We start from the raw sequence: 26,497 nt of genomic DNA on the forward strand, positions 1-26,497 counted from the left end.
CGCATCCAAAATAATTTGTTTACATAATATATGTATGTGTACTGTATTTATTATGTTTATATAAATACACATACATGTTTATAAATTAAGTATATGTATATGTAATATATGTTAATATTTTTTAATATATATTGAACGTGTTTGTATATATATATATATATATATATATATATATATATATATATATATATATATATATATATATATATATATATATATATTTGTATATATTTATATAAATATGCACAGTACACACACACATATATTATGTAAACAAAAACTTTTATTTTGGATGCGATTAATCGTTTGACTGCACTTATTACTCTAAGACACAGACCCTGGTGACACAGCGATGGACAAATATTAGTTTGAGGAACATTTATATTTCAGTAGTGTTGGTGGTAATGCATTACAAATAACCAGTGTTGGGCTAGGTACTCCAAAAAGTGTAATAGCATTAACACTCCTTTTAAAAGTAATAGGGCTATATTTGATTTACTTATTACTTTCATGGCAAAAAAAAAAATTGTTAAGCTACTAGTTACATTACTATTCTTTCATGCCCCACATAAATTGCACATCTTCATCATAAAAGTCTTCCAAAATGTTACTAACAATATATTTCTGCCTCATCATTTGACCAGAATCCACATTGGTTTAAGCAAAAGTGTTTTGTTAATCTCATTAATTGTCATATGAAACTTGAATATGATTGTAGCTTTCAAATAATAAAGTAATGCTTTAAATTAAATTGAATAAAATTTACATGAACATTTGAGTTACTTTTTCAAACAAGTATTCCAAGTTACTTTGTTTTTCCATTTATTTACTGACGTCACTCCTGTCCCCGTCATGAGAAATTGAGAGTAAATGCAGAGGCAATTCCTTCAGCCTCAGGCTTATTAATTTCACCTTTGGTGTGAAAGGGTATTTACAGTTGCCAAAAGGTAAAAAAAAAAAAAAAAAAAAAAAACCTTAATTACTTTCTGTAAAATGTGACATGTAATCCAATTAGTTTCTCAATTTTACATCTCTATTACATCTTTAGGGGCTAAAAAATAATTAAAATCTTTACATGCATTAAACGCTTACATTAAATACATTTTACACTGAATAGAAACAGACGTAGGGCCCATTCAGTAGTTTCTTCAGTTTAAAAATCCAAACAAATCTACAGCTATATTGAGATGACTGTCAAAAGTGACCCAGCATAACTAAATTCATCTTATTTAAGATGTTAAAGGCTTAATCACACTTTCAATCAGTAAAAAGCAGACACAAAATGCTGTTAAAATCATACATTTTATTGAAGTGAAATATTAATTCAAATCTTTAAAATCTGTTAAATTAGAAAACCACTAACAAATCGAAACATATCGAAACAACAACACAACTGCTATTAATAATAAAATCATAACAATACACTCACTTTAATAAATCCATTTTATTTTTTTCCCCCATTCATCACACTTTCACATAAAAGAAAATGAAAAGAAGAAAAGCACTATTTATGAAGCAGAGAAAAATGAGTATATATGCTCATATTCGGGACATTTTTCACATGAACATTGTCAGATGCATGTACATGTGGGTTAAAAGAGCATATTTTCTTATTGTGAAAACATTCATTCTCTAAGCTGTGTAAGAGTGAAATCAAGTGCTTTAAGACGAAGCAATGAGTGCCTCACTGCAAAATATTCCTAGCGAAATGGATTTCATAAAGAAGGCCTGACTTCTGAAGCCACACATATTTTCAGACCAGAAAAACACTTTAAGCTGCCACCTAAAAAAAAAGACGATCGATAAGTAGCATAATTTGATGAATCTTGTGTATTTTGATGATCATGTGATCATTGTGATGAGCTTGTGCCACTTCAGTCACACAAGAAAAGATTTCAAACGGCAGAAGTATAAATCAGGTGTCTGATTGTGTTCACATAAAAAATGTTCTTCTGAAAGAACAGCCATTAAATCAACAAATAATACTATGGGTTTGTTAATATGCATATAGCCACATATTTCCTTTTGAGCAGTGTTTCTACAAAAATGAATGTGGAATGTATATATCTGTACTTCTACTGTACATTCTCAAGTTGATATACGTGCTGCTTTTTAGTGATTGTTTTGTTCTTATAAAATGTTGTTTTATTAGGTACAAACTCTAAGCATGCACACTATCCAAGCACTTCATTTGGTCACTGGAGCAATAAAAGCATAGAAATTTATATTTAATTTCGACTTGGGCAAGAAGCATATATGAACTGCTGGGTTGTGTGCCATTCGGAACAGAATTAAGAATGCATTTCAAATTCAATTTTTTTTTAATTTTAAAACATAGAATTGAATGAAATAAAACAGTTTTACAGTTATATCACTGCTGTGCGAATGTGTCTATTCTTTGAATTACAGTTCAGTAAATTCATCTTCCTCTAATTCCCATTCAACATCCTGTGGGTCTTGACCAATGCAATATGAATTCACATTCATGCACTGAAAAGCTGTTTAACGCTGTTTAACTGCAATATCAATCCTTCAGACTTACAGCAACCTTCAGATGCTCTCTGAAATCCCTTTATATCTTAACCTACCCTTATCCTATAAAACAGGAACACCATAAAAAACATTTCCACCCGTCAAGAACAAAAGAGGATAGATAGAACCAAAACAGTAAAGGCAATAGCAGCAAAACGGGGAGGAGGGAGAGAAAAAGACGACAGGATAGAGGGAGCGAGTGAAACATCCTGCGGAGGAGGAGTATTAGGAGAAGTGCTGATCACACTCACAATCATCACTGAAGAAAAGCAGGATACATTTGCCATGCAGGATTCATACGTCTCATATCCAATATTCAGTAAACTCTCACTAATGTACAGTAGCTCTCTTTGGGACAACACACTCTCCCTCAGAGTCATCAATGTTGCTCTATATTGTACCGCTGGTATCTGAGTGGTGATATTGGTGTTAAGGTGTAAGGAACAATGGTGTGCAACATGTGCGTCTTGAGACTCTAGTATAAATTGTACTTAATTCCAAACTTTCAGCATTATTTGATTTGCTTGATTCAAATACTGAGCTGCTTTTACAGATATGGGTCAATGACGAATGAGACAGTCAAAAAAAGTCACTGACCCGTATTCTGAAGGTTTGTTAATTCATGCTTAGCACATGAAGGCTGAAAAGTGTGGCAGTGACTTAAACGCACAGATTCCTGCTGGTCCATCTCAAATGTTCTGCAGGGATTTGGTCTGCTCAAATAACTGGTGTGATTCGTATCTGTGTATATCATTATAGCTTTACTGAGCACACACAGAAGAGTCCTGACATAGTAGCTGCAACTAGAAAAAGAGAGACTCGGGTATGATTGTTAGCTGCAATCAGATATGGGGCTTATCAAACGATAAGGATAACTGATTTTTTTTTTTTTTTTTTGCTGGCTCCATAATCACATTCCTCATTTCACATTCCTCATCTTTCCTTAACTTGTATCGCCTGTACTGTTTTCACAAGCGGAAGTGCAGACGCGTGACAGTGTTTGTATAAGAGCGTGTTTCTCTGACTACTAGAAGAGAGAGGCTTTCTTTTTCAGGTCGTTCCGCTTCCAAAAGGAGAGCCGGTCGAATTCCTCACTGGACATTCCAAAGACGTTCTGGAATTCCTCAGGTGACAGGTGCCTCTGGAGAGAGAGGTCATGTGGTCAAGGTTTCCCAGCAGAAGAGAGCAACAAGGTAAAACAATGAGCAGAAGCGATGTCTACCTCCAGTCTTGTCCTGTCTACACCAGGAGGGAGTTTGTTTCTGCCTCTGTGTGTCACAATGAGCATCTCATACGGGTAAATCTGCCAAACAAACACATGTTCATAACAATATTAATGAACCAGGACTTTAAGTAACAATATACACAATATACAAGAATTAAACACAATAATCTTAATTAGTTACATCACCTTTTGTTCCAGCATACTAGGGAGTGAATTCCCTCGGTCTATTCTTCTGCTTTGGGCTTCTCCATTCTATAAGAGAGGAGACCACCATAAGACCACCACTGTGATTTGTGCAGTTATTCCAAAAATCTGATTGTAAATGTTGTAAAACTAACGAGATTGAAGGTTGCAGAGCTCGACTTATTTGTTTATTTCTGAAAAGCTAATACTGTATTTTTCGGACTATAAGTCGCACCTGAGTATAAGTCGCATTAGTCCAAAAATTCTTCATGATGAGGAAAAAAACATATATAAGTCACACTGGACTATAAGTTGCATTTATTTAGAACCAAGAGAAAACATTACCATCTCCAGCCGCGAGAGGGCGCTCTATGTTGCACAGTGGTAGACTACAGGAGTAATGAGCAGCACAGAGCGCCCTCTTGCGGCTGTAGACGGTAATGTTTTCTATTAGTTCATTTTTCTTGGTTCATGTCAAATTAATTTTGATAAATAAGTCGCACCTGACTATAAGTAGCAGGACCAGCCAAACTATGAAAAAAAAGTGCGACTTATAGTCCGGAAAATACGGTACTAAAACTGTCAACATACGAGTGGCTTGTATTGTATTCGTTACTTAAGGGGGTTTGAATAAAGTTGGCTTTAAATAAAATTGATAAATCCATCTATTCATCCGTTTTAAAAACATTTATGTTAATGTAAACTAGTACATACCTGGAAATCTTTAAAAAAAAAATTAAAAAAAGAGAGAGAGAGAGAGAAACAATTGATAATCCAATGAGCATGGGGTATAAAACATTTAATTCAATTTGATTTATATTCATTTAAAAAGGTGAGAAAAGAACACAACAAAAAACAATACAATAGAATAATGACTCTCCACACTCTAAATAAAATGTGAATAAACATACTACATTCTAAATACTCTGCTATTTAGAATAGAATAGAATTATTATTATTAAATGACTGATATACTTTATAATAAAATATATATAAAATCAGTACTAATAGAATAATGACTTATAATACTGGCACTCTGAAGTGTTACAAATGTTACAAAGACAAAAATGATTCAAATCGAATAGAAATCAGTGCTCGTAATACTGTAACTTACTCTGATTACATTTCGAATAAACATGACAAAAACTGACCTACTGTTTAGATCAATAACAATAGTACAATAGAACAGAATAGAATTACAGTATGACAATACGGGCACTCTACATTACTGTTTAGAATAGAATAGAATTATGATGCTTAAAACTGTCACTCTGATTGCACTGTAAATAAATATGACAAAAATTACTATTATTAATAAAACAGAATAGAACAGAATAGCGATAAGTGCTCTTAATACTGGAACTTGCTCTGATAAAATAAAACTGATCTACTATTTAGAAAAGAATAGAATAGAAAGGATAGAGCAGAATAGGATTAAATCATGACAATACTTGTACACTTAATTACTAATTTGAATAGAATAGTACACAACAGATTATGACTCTTAAAACTGGGACTCTGTTTGAAGTGTAAATAAATATGACATGACTCTTTATTAAATCACTCTACTATTAGATAAAGAGAAGAGAGAAGAGTGCTTATAATACTGAAACTCTGAATACATCTCAGACAAACACGGCAAACATGGCTGTATTCTTACAGAATAGAATGGAATAAAATTATGACTCTTGATAATGACCCTGACTGAAGTGTAACAAATTGAAAAAAAAAATTATATATATATATATATATATATATATATATATATATATATATATATACATATATAAAATAGTATTATGCCTTAATACTGGTGCTCTAATTGAAGTAAAAATAAACCTGACAAAATTGCTCCACTATTAGGATAGAATAGAATACAATTATGACTCTTAATACTGCCACTCTGACTGAAGTGTGTCAAATGCAAAAAACTGTACAGAACAGAATAGAAATATCATAATCCAAAATTACTTTGAGTCCCTTTATCACTGTTTGAAGAGGAGAACTCTGCAGACTGGAGCTGTAACACACAAACAGCAGACTAATTAAATCAGCGTAATTAAAGATGGATCTCACAAAGCTGAGATATCGAAACAGATTTCATTTTCTCACCCTAGTCAGGCCAGTCTTACTGTAGGAAGGAAATGAGGGCGATTTGGAGGCTACGCAAAAGAAAAGAAGACACATGTTAATGCAGTGACACAAATAGCATTCAAATAATCAAGCAATGATGCTGAACCCAACAGGCTTTCTATTAGGGATTTGTGTCGTGTGTAAGCAGTGCATCTCTTCAACCAGAAGAGGCCAGTGTAAGTACAAGGTCAACTGGCTTTTGTGATTTACACAATCACATCCATTTTCAGTGCCACACAACAATACAAAGTATAATGCAATAATCAAAACGGTTCAAACTGAGTTCTCTAGACTCTGACCTTTCCCTTAGAGACCTATAAACTCTCATTTGATTCAGATTATTAGTCCGAGGTGCATTAGCTCTGATCGCAGTTGGAAAGACTGACTCAGACGTCCAGTACACAACAGCTGCTGTCAGTAATGCTTCTTATCTCTGAGGATCTTTCTGTTCTGTGATTCCTCATGAGAAATCACGTCCACACAGTGACAAGCACACAAACACATTGAAATGTACCCAGTTGCATGTGTGTCCTGTCGGGCAGAGACCGCGTTTTCCTTCGCACGGGGGCTGAGCTTTCGATCTCCTCCTTCAGTATCAATTTTCCTAGATTGGATTGAATCTGTGAAGAGAGAGAGAAAATGAGAGGTGAGGTGGACACTGAAACATTATACCCAGACTGAGAGACTGAATTGATCAGCTTGGCTCCCTGTTTCGACAAGGAATGCAAGAATCCTGATTCTTTTGGTGATTGATTCTGAACTGATTCTCTGCTAGTGTTATGAGCGTGGGTAAACCGAAGGCTTTGCAATCATCGCCAACGACACCATTATGTTGAGCGCAAAAGAATCGGTGAACCGTTTTCTTCAATGGTTTATTGAATCGAACTGTCTGAAAGAACTACTGGTGATCCGAACACCGATGCAACCGGTTCTTCACTCGTGAACGAGTCAGTCTATTGTTCGTTATTTGGCTCGACTCGATGTTCATCTTCAGTTCTCTCTTCACAGCAGTTCAGACAGTGTACTGATTGAGTAAATTAATTACTCCGGGATATTGGTTTGTTTGAACTCAAGAGGGAGTGTCAACCACATTAAAAAAGTTAACAGCTTAAGTCATTTGTGGATTAATGCGTATTAGAGATGCGAACCGTTTAAAACGATTCAGTTCGATTTGGTGAACTGAATGATTCGTTCGCGAACCGGATATCCAGACTGCTTTGATTTGAACTCTCTCTCACAACAGACACGGAAGAGAAGACAATGCTGAATATAGTCGTTGTTTTTGCTATTTTTGTACCAAAATGTATTTTCGATGCTTCAAAAAATTCTAACTGACCCTCTGATGTCACATGGACTACTTTGATGATGTTTTATTACCTTTCTGGACATGGACACTATACCGTACACACAGCTTCAATGGAGGGACTGAGAGCTCTCGGACTAAATCTAAAATATCTAAAACTGAGGTTTTACAGGTTTGGAACAACATGAGGGTAAGTTATTAATTACATAATTTTGCTATCTGGGTGAACTAACCCTTTAATGCAGTCTTGCAGATTAAAATGATTAATTTATTTAAATAATAATAAAAATGCGATTTAGAATAATTTAACTTCAGGAAACTGCTTGACACGTCACTGTATGTTTACAGATAAGATCATTTTAGGGACAAACACCTTGTTGAGCTCTTGTTTCTGCATTTGCCGAAGTCTCCACATGTCTTCACTGTCATCATACTTATCATCCTCCTCACCCTCCTCTCCCTCAGCCACCCTGGACACCACACTCTTCCTCCGCTCTTTCTCTGTGATGCAGACACATGACCGTGAGGTATAGAGTGTAAAAGAACAATTCGATGAACACCTACCACTTCAACAAACTAGGCCTTGATACTGTGCTGCTAGCATTAGCATCTAGCTAAATGCATTACTGCCCAGAGGGAAGTTTGGTAACACTTTCTATGAAGCCCGTATTTATAATACATTATAAGGGTATTCTTAAGGCATTATAATGAATGCATAATGAATTATAAAAAACCTTATAGTATGCTGTATCATCTCATGAATATTCATGAGTGTATTACCGATAACAGCTAGAGAGGGAGGGCAGGGCCAGTAGTCCGTCTCTATCTTAGAGGGCTTGTTGGGGTCTGGAGGCTGTGCGGCGGGAAACTTTGAAGACTCGATGATTAAATCCTCAATGTGTTTACTGTGTGGAACAGCTGCTGAGACATCTACATCCATTCAAATACACAGACACGTCTGAATGCTCCAGAATTACACTGAATTCGATATAAACTCAAGAGCAGTGCTGAGGTTTCATACCTTGTTTATATATTGGTGGCTTCTTGTATATGTTGGTTCCATTGTCTAGGAGGACAAGTGAGGTAGTTTAGTTTAGTTTTAAGAGTCTGATGTTGAATGAGGTGTGTTGGCTGTGTTTGTGAGGTGCTGTAGTACCTAACCTGGCCTGTGGAAGTGCTGTTGCTGGTGTGGGACTTTAGTGCTGACGGTGATGCTTTTACTCAGCTGTGTGGACGCTGGAGACGAGCTGCCTGATGACTTGGGCTCTGACCAATCCCTCTGATAGACATCCTTTGATAGACTGCTCTGGAATTACACGTAGAAGGACTGTGTGATTGAGAATCATGCAGAGAGACTCTACAGGAGATTATAAAAGAGATGGTTTGGTCCCTGAACCTGGTGTGATGCAAGACCTCTGGGGATTATGACTTCAAAGCTGATCTGATGTTCAAAAGCGTTTTAGAGCTTAGAAAGGGGAACCCCAAACTTTCTTTCATATAGTTTATTTAATTTATATATTGAGCTATATGTATTTAAGAAAACCTTGTGCATTACTCAGCGAAAATGAAACAGTATTTAAAAAATATACAGTATTTACAAATATCACTTTTATTATATCCTGACTATTTTAAAAGCTGTTTTTCCATAACATTTGTCTAATTTGGGAATTATTATTCATAATATTCATTAACTCATATTGACAGGAAAAAAAGAGAAAAAATAAAATAAAATGAATTTGTCACAACTGTATTTTAGTTATTTTGACTATTTAGGTTTTACATTTTTTACAACCATTCACACATCTGTGGTTAGAGAGTTTTTGCATATTAATCAGACTCTTTATTCAGCAAGGACACATTCAACTGATCAAAAGTCAAACGACTTTAGATTTCTGTTTCAAATGAAGGCTGCCTTTTGTAATTTCTGCTCATTGAAGAATCCTGAAAAAAGTATTATGGTTTCTACAAAATAATAAGCAGCTTCAATGTTTTCAACATTGATAATAACCAGAAATGTTTCTTAAGCAGCAAATAATCACAAGGATCATGTGACACTGAAGACTGAAGTAATGCTTGCTAAAAATTCAGCTTTGATCGCAGAAATAAATGACATTTTAAAATATTTTAAAATAGAAAAGTTATTTTAAATAAATGACAGTGTTTACTGTATTTTTTATTCAAATAAACGCAGCCTCATGTGTATAAGAGACTTTATTCAACAACATTAGAAAATCTTACCAACAACAAAGTATAATATAATATACATAATTTGTAACCTAAATGGTTATATTATTTGCTAACTACCTTCTTTCCATTTAACAAACATTTACTTCTGGTCCTGTAATCTGACTGGAAAAAACCCTTACTTACCTCTGGAGATGGAGGAGGGGAGATTGAACGAGGAGATAATGACCTCTAGAGACAGACAAAGAGAGATACAGACAGAAAGAGGGGAAGGGAGGTCAGTTGTTGGCAGTAAGTGAGATATCCAGACATTTCCACAGACAGGTTTACAGACTTAATGAAGCGTAAAGCTTCCATTACAGCGAAAACAACAAAGGACATTTCAGTGGGAGAGCCGAGCTAACATGACGCGTGTGTGTGTGTGTGTGTGTGTGTGTGTGTGTGCTGATCTCTGTCCAGGCGCTCTGATGGCGAGACATCACACCCAGCAGGAAACTAACCAGTGAACACAACACACACGCTGACAGACAGAGTGTATTACAGAATGAAAATCTGTCAGATCAACAGCTGCGAGTCTATGAGACGATGACCAAAATAGAGAGTCATTACACATTATAGCTCAAAGTTGTAGTGTTTTTGACAGTGTATGATGCTTACCAAGGCTACTTTGAACAAAATAAACTACAAACAGTAATACTGAGTGATACGGAAAAACACGTTTTCTAATTTATTGTATTTTAAAATGTAATTTATTCCATGTATTTTCAGCATCATTACATCATTACTTCAGAAATCATTCTAATATGCTGATTTGCTGCTCAAGAAACATTTCTGATTATTATCAATGCTGAAAACAGTTGTGCTGCTTAATCAATAAAAAACGGAACTAATTTAATGCATCCTTTCTCTAAAATAAATCTTACTGACCCTTACGTTTTAAAACAGCAAATCTGCAGTATATATTACCTCCATGGGTGAATAGCTGAAGTGGGGCTCGTACATCATCAGGTCAGGCCTCTCTATATCCAGGATGGCCTTGTCTTTAGGTATAGCTGCTAGATCCTTATATCCAATCACTTGATTGTCCATTTTGGCCTGTATTAATCCAAAATATGAAAGAATTACATTTGTGCTACAGTTTTGAGACACAGTTATTATTACAGTTAGTTCTAATCCTTGAATGTAATTGGATCGACTGTATTCTCTATTACAATCGAGATGTAGGTCCACTGTGTGTGGGCCTAGTTAAGTCTAATCTGATGTGGTGATCGTATCCCAGCAGGCACTGCTGCAGTACACACCACTATAGTGACCGCCGGGGATCCAGGAACAGCTCCTCCACGCAGAGAACAAACACTACCCGGCGAGGTACGGGCCGACTGCTGTTCACAAACACACACAGGTCAAAGGTCAAACATCACATCAACCCGGCTGCCAGTGTTTTATGTTTTATTTTATGAACAAATAAGAAATCTGATATGAAAAAAAGGATTTTGATTACCTTATGCATCATCATTTTGAATGAGAAAGTGCTCCTTTTATGAGGTCACTGTGAAAAAGAAGCAACTTTAATGTCAGATGGCTGGGAGATCGTATAGTTCACTAATACACACACAGTACAGAGAAGTTAGCAGTGTAAGGAGGACCTTAAAACCTCTGCAGTCAGTGGACTATGAGCACAATGATGGGGTTTCTCTGGGCTTTTCTGATGGACTTCCATACAAAAGCTTCATTCTAGCATCGTGTGAGTTTTTGTGTTCAGCTGAAAAGGACACATCTCCCACTCCTTTGAAAAATAACCCTACAGCGTGCTTGTACAATAAAAACATTGCAAAAAATAAAGGAAGTGACTGGAGGGCTCGTATCAGAAATACAGATAAAAATGCTCAAAGTGATCTTAATGGTCCCATATGCACCAGATATTTTTTGTGCGTTATACAAACACACATGTGCACATACATACACCCACAAACAATCCCCTTGACCCTGTCTGTGTGGAGGTTTTAAAGATGGACAGAGGTCTGAATGGATTTCTGTTACTGATGTATTCAATTAGGAGCTCAGAGAGCGTTCTCAGTTGTATGGTAGGTTTCAGGTTAGGGTTATTCAGGATTTGACAAAGAAAAAACGAAACAATCAATAGATAGTCAAAGAAACTCATGGGAAAGGAATATCACAAATTATATCTCTTATACATCTCAAATGATCATGTCATTTACTTGCAACTGTCTGCCTCAAACCCATTTCTGAATATCTTTAATAGACATGATTTGAGGCAGACCACCATTTCCTTGAGCAAAGAAGGGCTGATATCAAACTATTAATTAGCACTAAAAAGTATTAATGAATGTCATAAACTAACCAATCATATAAATATAAATACAGTTTCCATAATCACTTAAACAGGACTCTTACTGCCAAATTAAACCAATAGAAGTAAATAAATCTGAGGCAAAATGAAAAGTAAAACATAGCGACGTGTCCGATGAGAGAGTAAACCATGTTTACTTTGGGAAGGGTGTGAGAAGAGAAGGAGATCCAGACTCGGATGTGAACACAGTGGCCTGGGTGGCAGAGAAGGGGGGAGGGCAGATACGGATAAAGAGAGACGGATGGATGGAGAAAGAGAAGGATGGGGGAGGGATGTGATGGAGATGGAGAGGGATGATAAAGCACATTACATCCCTGCAGTCAGCACAGACGGATAGCGTGACAGATGAGACGACTGTGACTCTCTTCCCCCATTTATCAAGGAACTATGTCAAGTGTACAAATCCTGACAGTCTTCTAAAATGAGCAAGATCAGGGATATTATTGGGACTGAGGTTTAGCAGAAAAGCACAAAATACTACAATAACAGTTTATTTACAGCTTTTATTCATCCCAATACTAAAAACATTATTTTTGGTTCATTAAAGAGCCACACAGATGGGAAATCAAAAATTACCTGTATTACAGTGTATGATGTAGCTGTCCATCAGTGTAAACAATGTGCAAATAATAATACCTAAAAGTGCATGATTTATAAAGTTATTGGCTAAAGTAAGTAAAGTAAGGAGTCGACTCAATCGCTGAAACGAGTCGTTATAGATTTCAAATCTTTTGCCCATCTCTATGTACGTCACTAGGAGCACTTTGCATAATAATCTCCGCCTACCGTCTTGGGAGAAACAAAACTCTGACCTGCCCCCCCCCCCGCCCCCCCCCCCCACACACACACACACAGACGCTCTGGTTGGTGTGATAGCATCATGTCGAGGAGACAGTGTGTTTTTAATTGTAAAGGCAATTTTTTTTTATTTTCACTGCCAAAGAATGAAGATCAGAAGAGCAAATGGCTAAAATTCATTTTCACCACAATAACAGAGCAGTACAACAAATCCTTGTTGTGTTCACAACATTTCACTGATGACTGCTTTTCTAATCTCAGTGAGTACAGCCTTAAAAGAGGGTTCATTACCAACTTTATTTAGACCAACAAGCATCTCCGAATCATAACGCGAAGTATGATTATGAAGTTATGTGTTTGTTTTCTCCCGAGCGTCTTATCAGTATGTGTGCTGTCTGCAGCCTGTCTGCGCTGATCTTCATTTACAAACAGCGAGACTCTTCAAGTTTTTTATTTTCCTTTTTTTTTCGCGGTGAGAGGAATAAGACATAATTCACCCCAAAAAGATGCTAACGCATTGTTTACCGTGAAGTTGTGTACGGAACAACCAATCCAAACTGACTATGTTAGTTGACCAATCAGAACACAGTATGCTACCGAAAGGTGGGGTTTAAGGAAACTGAATATTTTGAACAGCTTCGCGCGAACCACTTGGGGATCTCTGAGAATTGAGGTAATTTAAAAATTATATTTTGACAAAATGACCATGTTTTTTAACATTGGATGGATTTAAACCTATTGTACAGGACTTATAAACAGTGATAGGAAGCTTAGAATTTTCATCTTACTGGCTCTTTAAAAAAAGATAAAATAACACAGATAAACGTTATTTCATTGTTTATAATCAGTTTAAATTAAAAACAATTTTTTTTACAGGTGTACAGTAGTTCACCCAAAAACCATTTGTTCACCATCATAACCTTATTTCTTCTCTGAAAAAAAAGACGATTTGTGTAATTTTGTACAAACACTGAAAGTTAATGGGGTCTAATATCTATCTAATATTTTTTTTGCTACACAGAAGAAAGTAAGTCACAGAAATTACATTTTTGGGTGAACTGTCCTTTTAATCCATTTACATTTAGATTTAATGAACACATTTCATTGGCTAGAAGCAGATTTACACAAAAATAAATAAATAAATGAATTATTTATTATTTTTATTTTTAGTATTTTTTTTTCTGCCCTCATTATTCATCCATTTAATTCATAGACCAGTAGAAAAAAAAGTTTTTTTCTGGATTTTTATGGAAAATATATCTAAAGCAAAAATAACTGCATATACACTCAAAAAAATGCTGGGTTACGAAACAACCCTGCACTGTGAAAAATATGGACAGACCGAGCTACTGGGGTTTTCAACCAACAGCTGGGTTAAATGTTTAACCAAACCTTCTGGGCAGTAACCCAACCGCTGGGTCAAAACATCCCAATCGCTGGGTTTGTCCATGTTTTGCCCAGCGCTGGGTTGTGTTTAACCCAGCATTGTAACCCAGCAGTGCTTTCAATACAAATAAAATATAGGTGAGAATGTGAATGACAGAGTGAATAAGAAGGACAGAAGAGTGAACTCTTACCTCAGGCGGTGAGAAGCTTCATGACACACATCTACAGGGCTCCTCGCCCTACACCAGTCCTGAAACACCCAGATACAGGATTTCATTACTCATCATGGCAGTTCAACCTCAAGCAAAAATGGTTCAGTGAACTGAATTCAGCATTGAACGAGTTATTCATCCTGAAATTTACATTTGCTTGAAAAAAAAAGTTCTTCAATAGACCAGATTGTGTGAAATGTAGCATTACATCACATGCCCACCAATGGGTGCCGTCAGAATGAGAGTCCAAACAGCTGATAAAAACATCATAATTATCCTTAAGTAATACTCACAACTAGGGATGTCAAATTTCGATTATTTCCATGATCGATCGTCGTTTAAATTAACGATCAATTAATCGATTAATCGTTAACCATAATACTGCAAAATGCGTCTATTGTAGGCACGCAGTCAGCGGTATGACAGGATGTGCAAAAGCCACACACACACACAAAACGCTTTCTCACTTGAATTAAAGAGGTTTTAGTCTGAATAAAATGCTAGTAGCAGGATTATAAAATGAATAGATGCGATTATGATCATTTGATAAAATGAAGAGAGCGCGCCATACTTTTGAGGTCATTTTACTTTGTTGACAGTTTCCAATCCCGCACGGAGAACGCTGAACGTGCATCTTTAAATGGTTTTGTGGTGCTCGTTGTTGTATTTTAAAGCACAATTGCAATGTTTTCAACTGACATTATTGTATAAAATTATCCGAAATGTGGAGCGCGTGTGACTGCGCTGCACATTAAGTGAACTACATCGGCGCTGCTGCACCAAAACACAGTTGCTCACATTAATTTGATCCTGCTGGATTCTGTCCTAGAAAATGTCAGATTTTTAAAAATCCGGCATACAGCGCATTAGATCGTGACAGTGCATGCGTGCACACGAGGATGAGCGAGCGCGGCTTTGGCTAGATTTATTTGGAGGTTATTGCTCATGTCTCATTCGGCACAAATCGAAATGTTTCCATATTCGCAATGTATTTGAATGTTAAACTATTATTTATAATGTAAACTAGGATTGTACTTAAAACGCATTCGCATATAGACGGAAAAGATGATCCTCTTCATATGAGCAAAAACGTCCTTGGCATAACAGCAGAGTGGACCGGTATACTACGGTATATTTAAACTGACCAGTGTAACCTTTTAATGTTTAGTTGACATTTTATTTTGATAATGAACAGACTGCGATGTAAGTTTGAATCGCTAGAATATACGTGTGCAGCAGGCTCCGGGGCGATCGAAACAGCTGAGACAGAAGAAAAATATATATATTTTCCGCAAAAGAGTTTACTTTCATTTGTGCACACTCACAATAAAAACAGAAGATTTGTGCTCTTGTAAAATAAAGCAAACAAACAGAATGCGTTGTCATCCTTTTTTTTTTTTTTTTTGTGAACTTATGGAGCGCCCACACTTCTGTTTTAAATCCGTTAATCTTAATTAGCCTATTTAAGTCGGATATATTTCGCATAGCCTATTTAAAAAAAAAAAAAAAAAACATGAAAACAAATTGTTATTTTTATGTTGGGCCTATTACTTAGTAGGCTATAAATTTTCCTTAAAGCATCCCATTTTTTCCCAGGGCTTAGAACCTGTGCCCTAGTCAGGTCCATGCAGAAACTTGTGAACGATGCTCGGCGTCACCGTTTAGTGACATCAGTGAATGCTCCAGGAATGTGTCGGTCACAGCGCCTATTAATCGCTGTTTTGAATCCAGAAATTATTTATTTAGAAATGATAAGATCTGATTATGACAAGTGTGGTATAAAAGCTTTGTTTATTAGAGGAATAATAGGTTAACTGGAAAATGTTAGATCGCGACCATGCTTTTGGACCCCATAGTCTTCATTTACGCGGCTTTGTTCTGGTTTGCCGGTTGGTCACGAATTTCCACAAATTCAGTATATTTAGGCATTGTTTCTTTTCCTAAATCTTCATAGTCTAACCCTCTAATTTCCCAGGTTTATTTTATTATCTTTCGCTTTTAATAACTGTTTTCGCATCTCTTACTGTGGTAAACATGGGAAGGGAAATTAAAGATTTCATGAATTAAGAATTCGTTCGATTTATTAATTTGTTCCCTTATTTCACTTAAATCATGGGTTATTTAGGGAACAAAATTAATGAAACATGGACAATTGCCACATTAATAATTCGTAGGAATGAATTAACAAGTTGTAGGAATGAATAGACTGTCCTGTCACTGTGTCCCGCAGCCCTGCAAAGCGCACGATATAAAACAGTTATCTGATGAAATGATTAGTAACTACATTTCTATTGCATTTAATGTTGAAGAACTTTTATGTTGTTTCTATTTTAATGTACTTTAAAGTTTAAATCACATTAAAAGCTTAATTTGTACATTGTGAATGAATGATGATGCTTTTATATATCGTCACCGTCACTCACAGCCGCTCGCACGTGTTGAGTGCGCATGAGCCACACGCAGCCCAACATTGAATCGGTTAACCGACCATCGATAGCCTTAATCGATTGCATCTCATATCGACAATTAATCGATCATCGATTAATCGTTGACATCCCTACTCACAACATTAATGTCTTGTGAAGTAACAAATCCATCAGACAAAACACCAGTCCAAAACCCACAACAATGCTTCCTCAAGTTAAAAAGTCCATTCTCTGTTGTCCTCTAACATCAAGATCCACCAACATATTTGTTCAGGACTGTTATGGACAGTTTTGGCTTTTAAACAGTGAAACTTTTTTTTAAACTTGATCTGTGCATATCTCTCTAGAAGAAGACATGACTTTTCACTGAAGAAACCAATTTTATTAAGATGGAACCAACAGTTTCAATATCAAAACATCTTAATGATGGATTATGATTTATTTCAAAGTCAAACATGCAGCTTTATAAATGTTTTAAATGTTTCATTCTGACGGCACCCATTCACTGCAGAGGATCCACAGCTGAGAATCTAATATAATGCTAAATTTCTCCAAATCTGCTCCCATGAAAAAACAAACATCTTGGATGACCTGAGGCTGAGTACATTTTAATTTCGGAGTAGGCTATTTTAAATTCAAAACAAACAATATAAAGCCTTTTATTTAAGTACTCCATAAATAAGATTCGAAGCAAACATGATAATCTTTGGCAGAATGGAGAATGATGGTGCTCTGCTCTCTAAAGTGCTTGTCTTCAGGCAGTGTCTGTGAGTTATTGATCCTTCTGAATTCACACAAAATGTAAAAATCACTCAATTATTCACGCATCATGAACTTTGGCCTTGCACTAGAATGGGAATGTCTTAAAATATATATTTATCTCCAGACTTTTTGTTTTATGGCAGTTTTGCAGGCTTTTCTATTTATTTTTTTCATTTAAACATAGCTTAAAGAGGAGTTCATGTTTCCAAAGTGAACAAATATTCATTGGAAAAAAAATCAAGATATCAGTAGTGGGCAAAAATAATCACGAATCTTACATTTTAATGGTGAATTATACTTTTAAGGAACTGTTTCTACTTTTGCTGACCCTCAAAATTACTGGTGTATCCTAATCAGGCAGATTCAGCCACATTACATACAATTTTTCCCATGAAGCCACACTGGAAAGAAGAGGTGAGGAGAATTCGAACAAGTCGGGAGTTTCCATTACAGCACAATCTCAGTGATGCTGCAGTTCTATCAGGGAACAACTTAGTCATCACACTCACCTTTAAAGAAGACTTATGTAAGAAACCCTAGCGTGGTGCTTTTGTATTTTAGCTAACACAGTCTGACATCTCACATCTCTGTAAAACCTCTGTGTTCTCCAGCACAGATGGATGAACAGGGCAGGCCTATCACAGCTTTCGTTCAAAGAGCAGCTATTCTCCCAGATTATTTATAGCTAGACGGTCCCTGTGCTCTCCTATCTAGTGGAAAACCAAGTCTGGTCTCTGGAGACAAAACAGCAGACAACCTCTAAGACGGATGAGAGATGCTTTCCAAGACCAATGTAGCTCAGCTGATTTGACTCATGGAGGAAAAACCCTCCAAAAGCATGAAGCTTTACAAATCGGCTAAAAAGTGATATGGAACTAATATAACCTGCTTCCCTATGTAATATGATGTACTGGTGCTTCACTGTACGAATATAAGGCAATGCAGAGTCATTGCAGAGATGAATCATAGGCAAGATGTGCTTATCTTTGTGTTCATATGGTGTCATATTTACGACAGCAATGTCAACAGTCACTCAAAAACGGATGATACTGTACAAACACACGCAGCTCAGTGTGTGCCCTGTACCGTCCTCATCTGCGTCCTGCTTGCATCACTTGCAGTGCAATAGAGGAGGAAGAACACGAGAATCCTAAAAATATCCCTCTGCATCTCCCACATTAAGCCAGCCAGGCCTCTCGCCTTCTTCCTATTCCTACTGCATTATGTAACATCGGATCCGTTGCTATGGCAAACGCGACTTCGCAGTCCACACATCAGAAACGAGCACAATCTAGTCACTCTCTACACAGAGATGCATGCTCTTACTGGCCTTTTTGCCAATTCATATTGAGGCGAGATAGGACAAGAAAACATGGGGAAAGAGTAGGAATGGGATGTTTGCTTTCATAAAATGATATTATATTAAAAATATATAAACGTAACTTTTTCCAGCTCAGAAATGACCTTTCTGCTGATGTAACTGAATCTGTGCTCTGGTGAGACACAGATTCAAAGTCAAACTGAACTCAGCCGGAGGACAAATTGCATTTAGTAAAATGACTCAAACACAATGGTTTCACAGATGTTGCTAAAACACTGTTGTAAAAGGTGTCAAAGTGTATAAAGTTTACCAAGGCAAAACAGTGCGAGTACATTTTGCGAGCGGTTGCACATGTGTGACCACGGCATTGCATTGCTCAACTCATAAGTGCTGCATATGAAAAAAACCCAAAGCAAACGAAACATATGCATTATGAAAGTGCTACTCATTTGAACTGTGCAGTGTGCTCCGTTTATCAGCTCAGACAAATAACTGAGCACAGTGCAGTGCAAACAACCTGGTCAACCTAAGCTTGCTTTGTGATTTAATGAGATGCATTCTACACAGAATTCTCTGTTATAAACAGGAAAACTTCACCGATGTAAGAATCCAGAAATAGCAAGGCTAACTATAACTATAGTGTTGTGGCAAAAATAGGCCTAGTTGAATGATATTACATTATTGATTTCAGTTTGTACAACCTTTGGAGAGAGAAATTCAATGATGATCCACTTCAATGATTCAGTTCAGTGTCTTTAAAGCTTTTCACACAACTATTCCCAGCACTTCCAAGCTCTAAAAATACCCCATTTAAATGGTATTTTTAATTGGATGACCAAACTATATTTTGCATAAACAAACACAGTTTTTACACGTAGCAAAGGGGAACACATAAGTTTTGTATGTTTCCCAACTCAAGCTTAGTGATTTACTTTTAAATGTGTACTAACAAAAAATAAATGTGTAATATTATTAGTTACTGCACTTATTAATGCAAAACAATTGTAATTTATGATTAAATTCTCTTTATTTCTAATACCCCCCAAACCACCACCAGCCCTACCAAATCTGCTCCCTGCGTCACCATCTGCAGAACTAAGTGGAGCTGTGTGACTGCTCTCAAATGTTAGTCTGGAGGCTTGGATCCCATTCCACAAAGCTCCTGCCACACAGTTTTTGCTGACATTAATACCAGTCTTCAGCTAAAAAATCAGCAGAGCTTTAAATATGTGCCTCAGCACTTAGTAACCCTATTCTGTGACTTTACCTGGTCTTCTGCTTTGTTGCTGCTTTTTCTAAATGCTCCACTTTCCAAAAATACCATTTACAGTTGACTGTCTAATATCTAGGGATGAAATTTCAGGTAGTGACTTACTCCAAAGGTAGCATCCTATTACAGTACCATGCCTGAATTCAATGTGCTGTGTAGAATTACTCTTTTTTTTGCACAAATGTTTGGACATGCAGGATGCATGGCTAGGAGCTTGATTTAATACATCAGTGGCAATGGGTCTCATTGAAACATAAAGTGCAAAAGGGGAAAATTAATAAGAAAATACCCTATATGGATTAAAGTACACACCTCTTAAATATTGAAATCAAAAGAGGGGTCCAGACATGTCAGTATCCTCGAGGGAAATCAGACACTTGTACAGTATATGCACTTGGATGCACAAAACACTCATGCAAAGGCAGAGGTCTGTGTTGAGGCAGAGATGGAGTTGACATTTTTACTGACAAAGCTCCAAATCAGTCACTGATAGGATATCATCACTGATCATCTGTAATAATTACTGTCACTGAGAAACTTTGGAGCATATTGCTCTGCTAACTTTACAACTAGATTTTCACATTTCCTAAAGATAAGATGAATGGTGGCTGCTGTAGAAAACATGCCACAAGGGTCAAAGTGCTGTTGGTGGCTGTCATGGCATTACTATGCAGTTTTTAAGTGGGTTTTTTAGCACTTTTACATGCAACTAGGGTTTTCTGGGTTAACTTTACATTACATTTGCATCATTGACCGCTCATTCAATCTATATAAACACTAATTCTTTAATTATTACTAAAATTTAAACGTGTAATCTTTAATGTAATCTGCAATACTGGCAAATCTGACACTCTTAGAATCCATTACAATATTATATTGTGATGCTTGAATTCAGTGCTGCTTTAGAATTTCATTTTGAATTTATTTAGACAAAATAATCTAGAATTTTAATATTAACCATAAATTAATGTACAATAATTCGTTATATACGCTAAGAAAGTAACTGTACATTACCTTTACTACATTAAATGACCTGCACATTACTAGTAGTATTTCAATAGCTACTAAATATGTAATAGTATTAATATTTGTAATACTAACACACTAACTTGCGTAAGTGTTGTATTTTTAATTTATGTTGACAAAACAGTACAGAACTTTAATATCAATCATTTATACATTATTGGCTATAAAATAATTAAAATGGTATCAAGCAGAATTTTTAATTCATGCACCCTTTCACAAACTAATTATTACGCTAATTTTTACAGTTTGTTGTTATAAAATGTTTGCAGAGACTCATAAAGCATGTTTTTCATTTGATAAAAGAATACAACAATAAGCAATGCTCTTGTTATTGCCCTCATAACAATTCATGTTATTGCAGACAGCAGGCTGGACCATGTGTGTGGGCCTGGTTTTGTGAAGCGCCATCTCTCTCTGGCGCACACACACACACACACACACACACACACACACACATAATGTGAGGGATTAAGTGTTTTGAGCCCAGCCATTGTGCTGTTGCACATGGGCGGCACTCTGCATAGATTTATTGGATGATGCCTGTTTGAATTCATGTGTTCATGAGCGTGTTGTTATTGTGTATATGTGTGAAAACCTATTTAGATATTATATTCATTACAAGTACAGCTGCTTCAAGTGTGTTGTTAGCAATGATGGTATGTGGGCGTTTTTTCTGCCAAATTTGTATGAGACAAAACTGAAACATGAGTGTGGATTTGAAAGCTAATGGCCCCACTGATGGATGTTTATGGAAGCATCCATTTTGGCTTTATTGTGTTAGGACGCTGTACTGGCAGCAGGACGGGGCATAAAACACTGAAACACATTACAGTCCTCCGGCCAACAGCACCACGGGATACCAGGATATAAATACTGCATTGAAGGTAAGAGCCTTATTTAAGAGCATATCTGTGGTTAAGATGGTTTATATATGCTGTGTTCAGTCCTGCGTGTGCAGCTACTTTCTTTAGGGCCATTTACACAGAATGTGGAATAGGAAAAAAATGCAGAAAAGCCATTTTTAAAAGTAGCATTGCCTGTTAAGGACAGGCGTCGTGCATGAGGAAAAACATGAGGAAAAGTGTCAAAAAATGTCTGACTAGCACATGTTTACAATGAAAAAGCACAGTGAAATACAAAAATGCATTCTGTGTGAACGGCCCCTTTTTATTTATGTAAAATGTAAGCTTCAAGGTAGAGGAATAATGATTTTTGATTGAATTGGTTGAGTGACTAATTCAATGACTCATTCATAAAGACAGTAACTTTTCGCCACCTACTGGTTTAACAATGTTAATTGCACAAAGATTAATTAAAAAATCTCCATACCTAATACCAGACAGTCTGGAACCAGCAAGCTCCAAAATTTCGGTTACATTAATAAATAAATAATAAAAATAATAATTAGCACTAGCAAAACCAGCATTATTTCAGTTACTCTTTGGATTCTGACATCAAGCGTCACTGATTTAAAAATTCAGACAGTTTCCCAACAATTCCAACTTAACAACCAATCACAAGAATTACTATAAACCAAAACAATAATAATGAATCTTTTAAAGCCCAAAATCAGGCTAGCTACACTAGTGGAGCTAGCTGTATATGATAACTTTCTGGAAATTGTGCAGTAAATCCTGCTTTCATAACATGTTTGTCTCTATTTGCTGTCTGACATAGTCAGTCCATCCCCCAAAACAGATCCTTGTGTCTCATCTCAGAGGGAACATACTTATCTCAGTTCAGCAAAACCATATGACCGGCAAGCTGCTGTGAGAGATAAGTGAGGCTACAGTGTGACCTGCTCACACACACACACACACACACACACAGTCAGGAGACATGCTTCAAGACAGTTTCATAGAACGAAACAAACAAATGCCATGTATGTTTACCTTGATCTTAATTTTATAAGAAAACTCATGACCTTTTGTTTGGCTTTTATTTGAATATCACAGTCTTGTTGCACCACTGGTCAACACATCCTCTAAACAGAGCAGGTTATGTTTACAGGCACAGAGGTGTAGCTTTAATCTATCTGTGGCGAGTGCTATCCTGTGACCTTTCACCTGTATGACACAGGCCTATGTATTTTCTCAACAAAAAAAAAAAAACACCTGTATTCTCAACAACAAATCCATCACCTGTAGAGTGCTTCAAAGGTATAGCTCACCCCAAAATTTAAATACCGTCATCATTTACTCACCCTCATGTCATTCCAAACGTGTATGAGTTTCTTTCTTCTTTTCTGTTTTGAGGAATGACTTTTGCTTTGTGTTGATACAATGAAAATTAGCCGGCTCCAAAATTGTTTAGACCCCACTGACTTAAAATATCTTCATTTGGTGTTGCACAGGTTTTGAAATGATATGAGAGTGAGCAAATGATCAAAAGGTAAACCTGAAAAATATTTTTCAATGTTTATCATGTCATCACATATGATTTTGCTCATAAAATGAGTAGACAGAGGCCAAAAAAACAATACCAGAATCCATTAAATTTGAGTGAAATGATAGTTTTCACACAGTAATACAGGTCATACAGGTTTTTAGAGCTGAAGGAATACTCTAACTTAACTCATTTTTGCTTGGGTCTGGTTTTTCTTCCTCTGAAACATTGCAGGGTTCACTTTTCTAGACACTCTTTCCATGCATTCTGGGTTCTCTCTCTTTAGGCTCCATTCTTATCACATCTTCCATCCCTCTGCTTTCTACAAGCAGGAACCATCTTCCCCCTCTTCAGAGATCAATCTCCAGCCATTACACCAGGCCAAAGTCAGACACTCCTTACAAACGCTCAATCAAAGCTGAATCAGGCAGCCAATGATTTAGTCAATACAAGCTCAAATCAATTCTTGTAAAAAAGTGACTGTAAACTAATATAAATGGAAAAATCAACTATGCGATATTTTGCCGCCTTCTCATATCCATCAACTTACCCTTGTTTCCCCGTCTCCTATTCATATCCATTCATCCCTGCACGGGTCTATCAGATTGCAAGGGGTCGGTCTCATTTTAATTAAAAATCCTATAGAAGGGTCCTATGTAATCCCTCTCCGGTTAAGAAGCTTGAAGCGTGAGTACAAAGGACTCAAACATAAATCTTTGCTTTATTCTGTCCTAAGGCTGTAATTGAATCCATCCGGCGAATGAACTTCTCAGGCAGGCTCATGCTCTTCAAACAAATCTCAGACTTCATCCAAACACTGTTTTCACTAAACACACGTCCATGCAACATCCTGATCCCAGATCACGGAGGTTATGTTTATGCATAAGAATAATGATTGTTGATGAGGATTAAGTTGGTCCTACTGTCACGACAACCTGTTGCCATGCACCGGTGGTTCTTGCTTTAATCAGAGATGACAAAAACATGTCCCTGCAGAGTATAATTGTGTTGCATATGCACTCCAATCACCGATTTTTATATAAAAAGAGCCTGTTTTTCAACACCTACCGAATCAGCCTCATAGTGCGTGAAGGGCTTATTGTCTGTGATTGATAGTGGGTTTCAGAGACGTCTTTAATAAGCAGTAAGACGCTGGATGCTGAGTCATCACAGCAGATGGCTGCTTTTGAGCAAGCAGACGGCCTGCTACATGTGGTCAATTGATCCACAGATCTCAATTATATCGGCCACATACCTTCACCCTCTCAAAGGTACTGTATGTGGATAATCTGGCCCTGATTAAACAGACAGCATGAAATGTGTGTGTTTGGTGTAAAGTTACATATAAATAGATAACTGATTGAATTGCTCAAGCAGATGTCTGCTCATGAGCTCAGGCAGACTTTGAGTAGTTTTTAGTATTAATGGCCACCAGTTAATTGGATTCAGAAACCTGTCATACAAAGAAAGGTTATTGCATATCAGCTACTGATAATTAAGATCTCTTATGATCAGGGGACTGATGGTCTCGGTAATTAACACGCTGTATATTCCTCTGAGATTTCAAGTGAAACACTTAAAACAAAGCTACAACTTAGAATATAAGATATAGCCTGTAGCGTTTGTGTCAACATTTTTGTGTAATATAAAATTACACAACTGAAGAAATACACCATATACAAATATATTCACTGTTTTCAAAGACCAGGATGCAAAATGGTTGAGAATATATAAAATGTATATATATATATATATATATATTTTTTTTTTTTTTTTTTTTTTTTATTCCATCAGTGTCACACATCTATGGCAGTCCATTTTATCATTTATTGCTTTGCTATATAATGTTACTACTAGAGAATAGTTTTTTTTATTTTTTTTAATAAGCAGCGATTTTGACTTGTCATTACATATTTAAAAATAGTGAGATATAAATTGTTACTATTAATATTTGGAATAGATACTTCTATCTCATATAGGCTGCATTTATGCTGGTGCAGAAAATACTAATTTTTACTCACATGTGACACAGTTTGGCTATTGTTGCAGACATGCAAATACAAAAATCTGCACAAGATCGATTTTTTTTTTTTTTTTGCATTCTTGTAAACCACCGCTAAATGTGGTTTTGAATCACATACATATTTGATATCTGGACACCTGACTTGTGTCTAAACACGTACATTTGATTCCTATTGCCAAGCCGTCAGATGCCAGGCAGACTAGTATTTATTAAGTAGGATGGGTATCTAGTGCTAATAAAAGAGACACTTGTAAACATTGGTATAGTTAGTGTCTCATGAATAAAATTTAAATAAGCACCAGCAAATATGTGCAATTTGTCACCAGTTTAAATGGAATGGTTACTTGCCACTACACAGGGATGAATAGCAGAAAATCATTTTTTTTTTAAACTGAATTAGATTCTAGTTACTTTATTATTATTTACTAGTAAAAAGCAAATACTAGTCACATATGAAACGGATACTTTAAGTGTTGAAATGGCTTGCCATAGGCACCTGTTCTCTGGTTCTGTCGCCTTGTGTTATGTAAAAGCCTCATCCACTGCCATGATCTAGCCGACTACATCAATCCTGTGGCGATTTGTGATTCACATTTTCTTATTCCATAACATGCCCTCGGTTTGATGACTTTAATATTACCATTCGACTTAAATAAGTAGTCTGACCTATACTACATTACAGATGTTTGAGTAACAGACAGGCACTCGCTACGGTTGCATCCTGGAGCATTTCACTTGAATTTATTCAAACAGATAGGCCTATACTGTATGTGAAATATAAACTTACCTATCCAGCAAATATGATCCCAAAATACACAGCCTCCACCCGCGATATAATCCTCCCGCTTAATTCCTCAAAAACAAATATGACTCCAGGAGCGGGCAAACCAAACTCAGCGCGTGTCCTGTATTCGCTCGGACTGTTTGCCAAATAGCAGCCACAAATATTTATCTGTC

The 26,497-nt window shown here is 36.3% G+C and overlaps 1 protein-coding gene across 7 annotated transcripts; it reads right to left on the minus strand.

Moving 5' to 3' along the window:
- Nucleotides 1-1,283: 1,283 nt before the first annotated feature.
- On the minus strand, nucleotides 1,284-26,497 carry LOC113107339 (dematin). 7 transcript variants are annotated; one of them, XM_026269770.1, is made up of 17 exons: nucleotides 26,328-26,497; nucleotides 14,307-14,365; nucleotides 11,062-11,109; nucleotides 10,862-10,939; nucleotides 10,527-10,655; nucleotides 9,747-9,791; nucleotides 8,538-8,682; nucleotides 8,398-8,442; nucleotides 8,157-8,306; nucleotides 7,750-7,877; nucleotides 6,588-6,693; nucleotides 6,053-6,102; nucleotides 5,912-5,981; nucleotides 4,655-4,662; nucleotides 3,944-4,009; nucleotides 3,755-3,835; nucleotides 1,284-3,673 (listed from the first exon to the last, which is right to left on the minus strand). In XM_026269770.1, exons 3-17 carry the CDS (start codon nucleotides 11,074-11,076, stop codon nucleotides 3,560-3,562), a joined length of 1,230 nt encoding a protein of 409 aa, XP_026125555.1. In that variant the 5' UTR covers nucleotides 11,077-11,109; nucleotides 14,307-14,365; nucleotides 26,328-26,497; the 3' UTR covers nucleotides 1,284-3,559. The 7 variants fall into 7 exon arrangements, 5 of the variants coding, with proteins under 5 accessions (XP_026125555.1, XP_026125556.1, XP_026125557.1 ...); XM_026269771.1 differs by having other exon boundaries at nucleotides 8,157-8,294; nucleotides 10,862-10,942; XM_026269772.1 differs by having other exon boundaries at nucleotides 5,912-5,960; nucleotides 10,862-10,942.

Source organism: Carassius auratus, chromosome 8 (genome assembly GCF_003368295.1).
Source record: "Carassius auratus strain Wakin chromosome 8, ASM336829v1, whole genome shotgun sequence".
NCBI classification, from domain to species: domain Eukaryota; kingdom Metazoa; phylum Chordata; class Actinopteri; order Cypriniformes; family Cyprinidae; genus Carassius; species Carassius auratus.

Excerpts from the sequence above, each read along its gene's own strand:
- LOC113107339 (XM_026269769.1), bottom strand. Across the intron at positions 6,103-6,587 it reads CAGGACACACATGCAACTGG|CCTCCAAATCGCCCTCATTT; the intron begins GTACATTTCAAT and ends TCTTTTGCGTAG. Across the intron at positions 3,836-3,943 it reads CTAGTATGCTGGAACAAAAG|ATTTACCCGTATGAGATGCT; the intron begins GTGATGTAACTA and ends TTTGTTTGGCAG.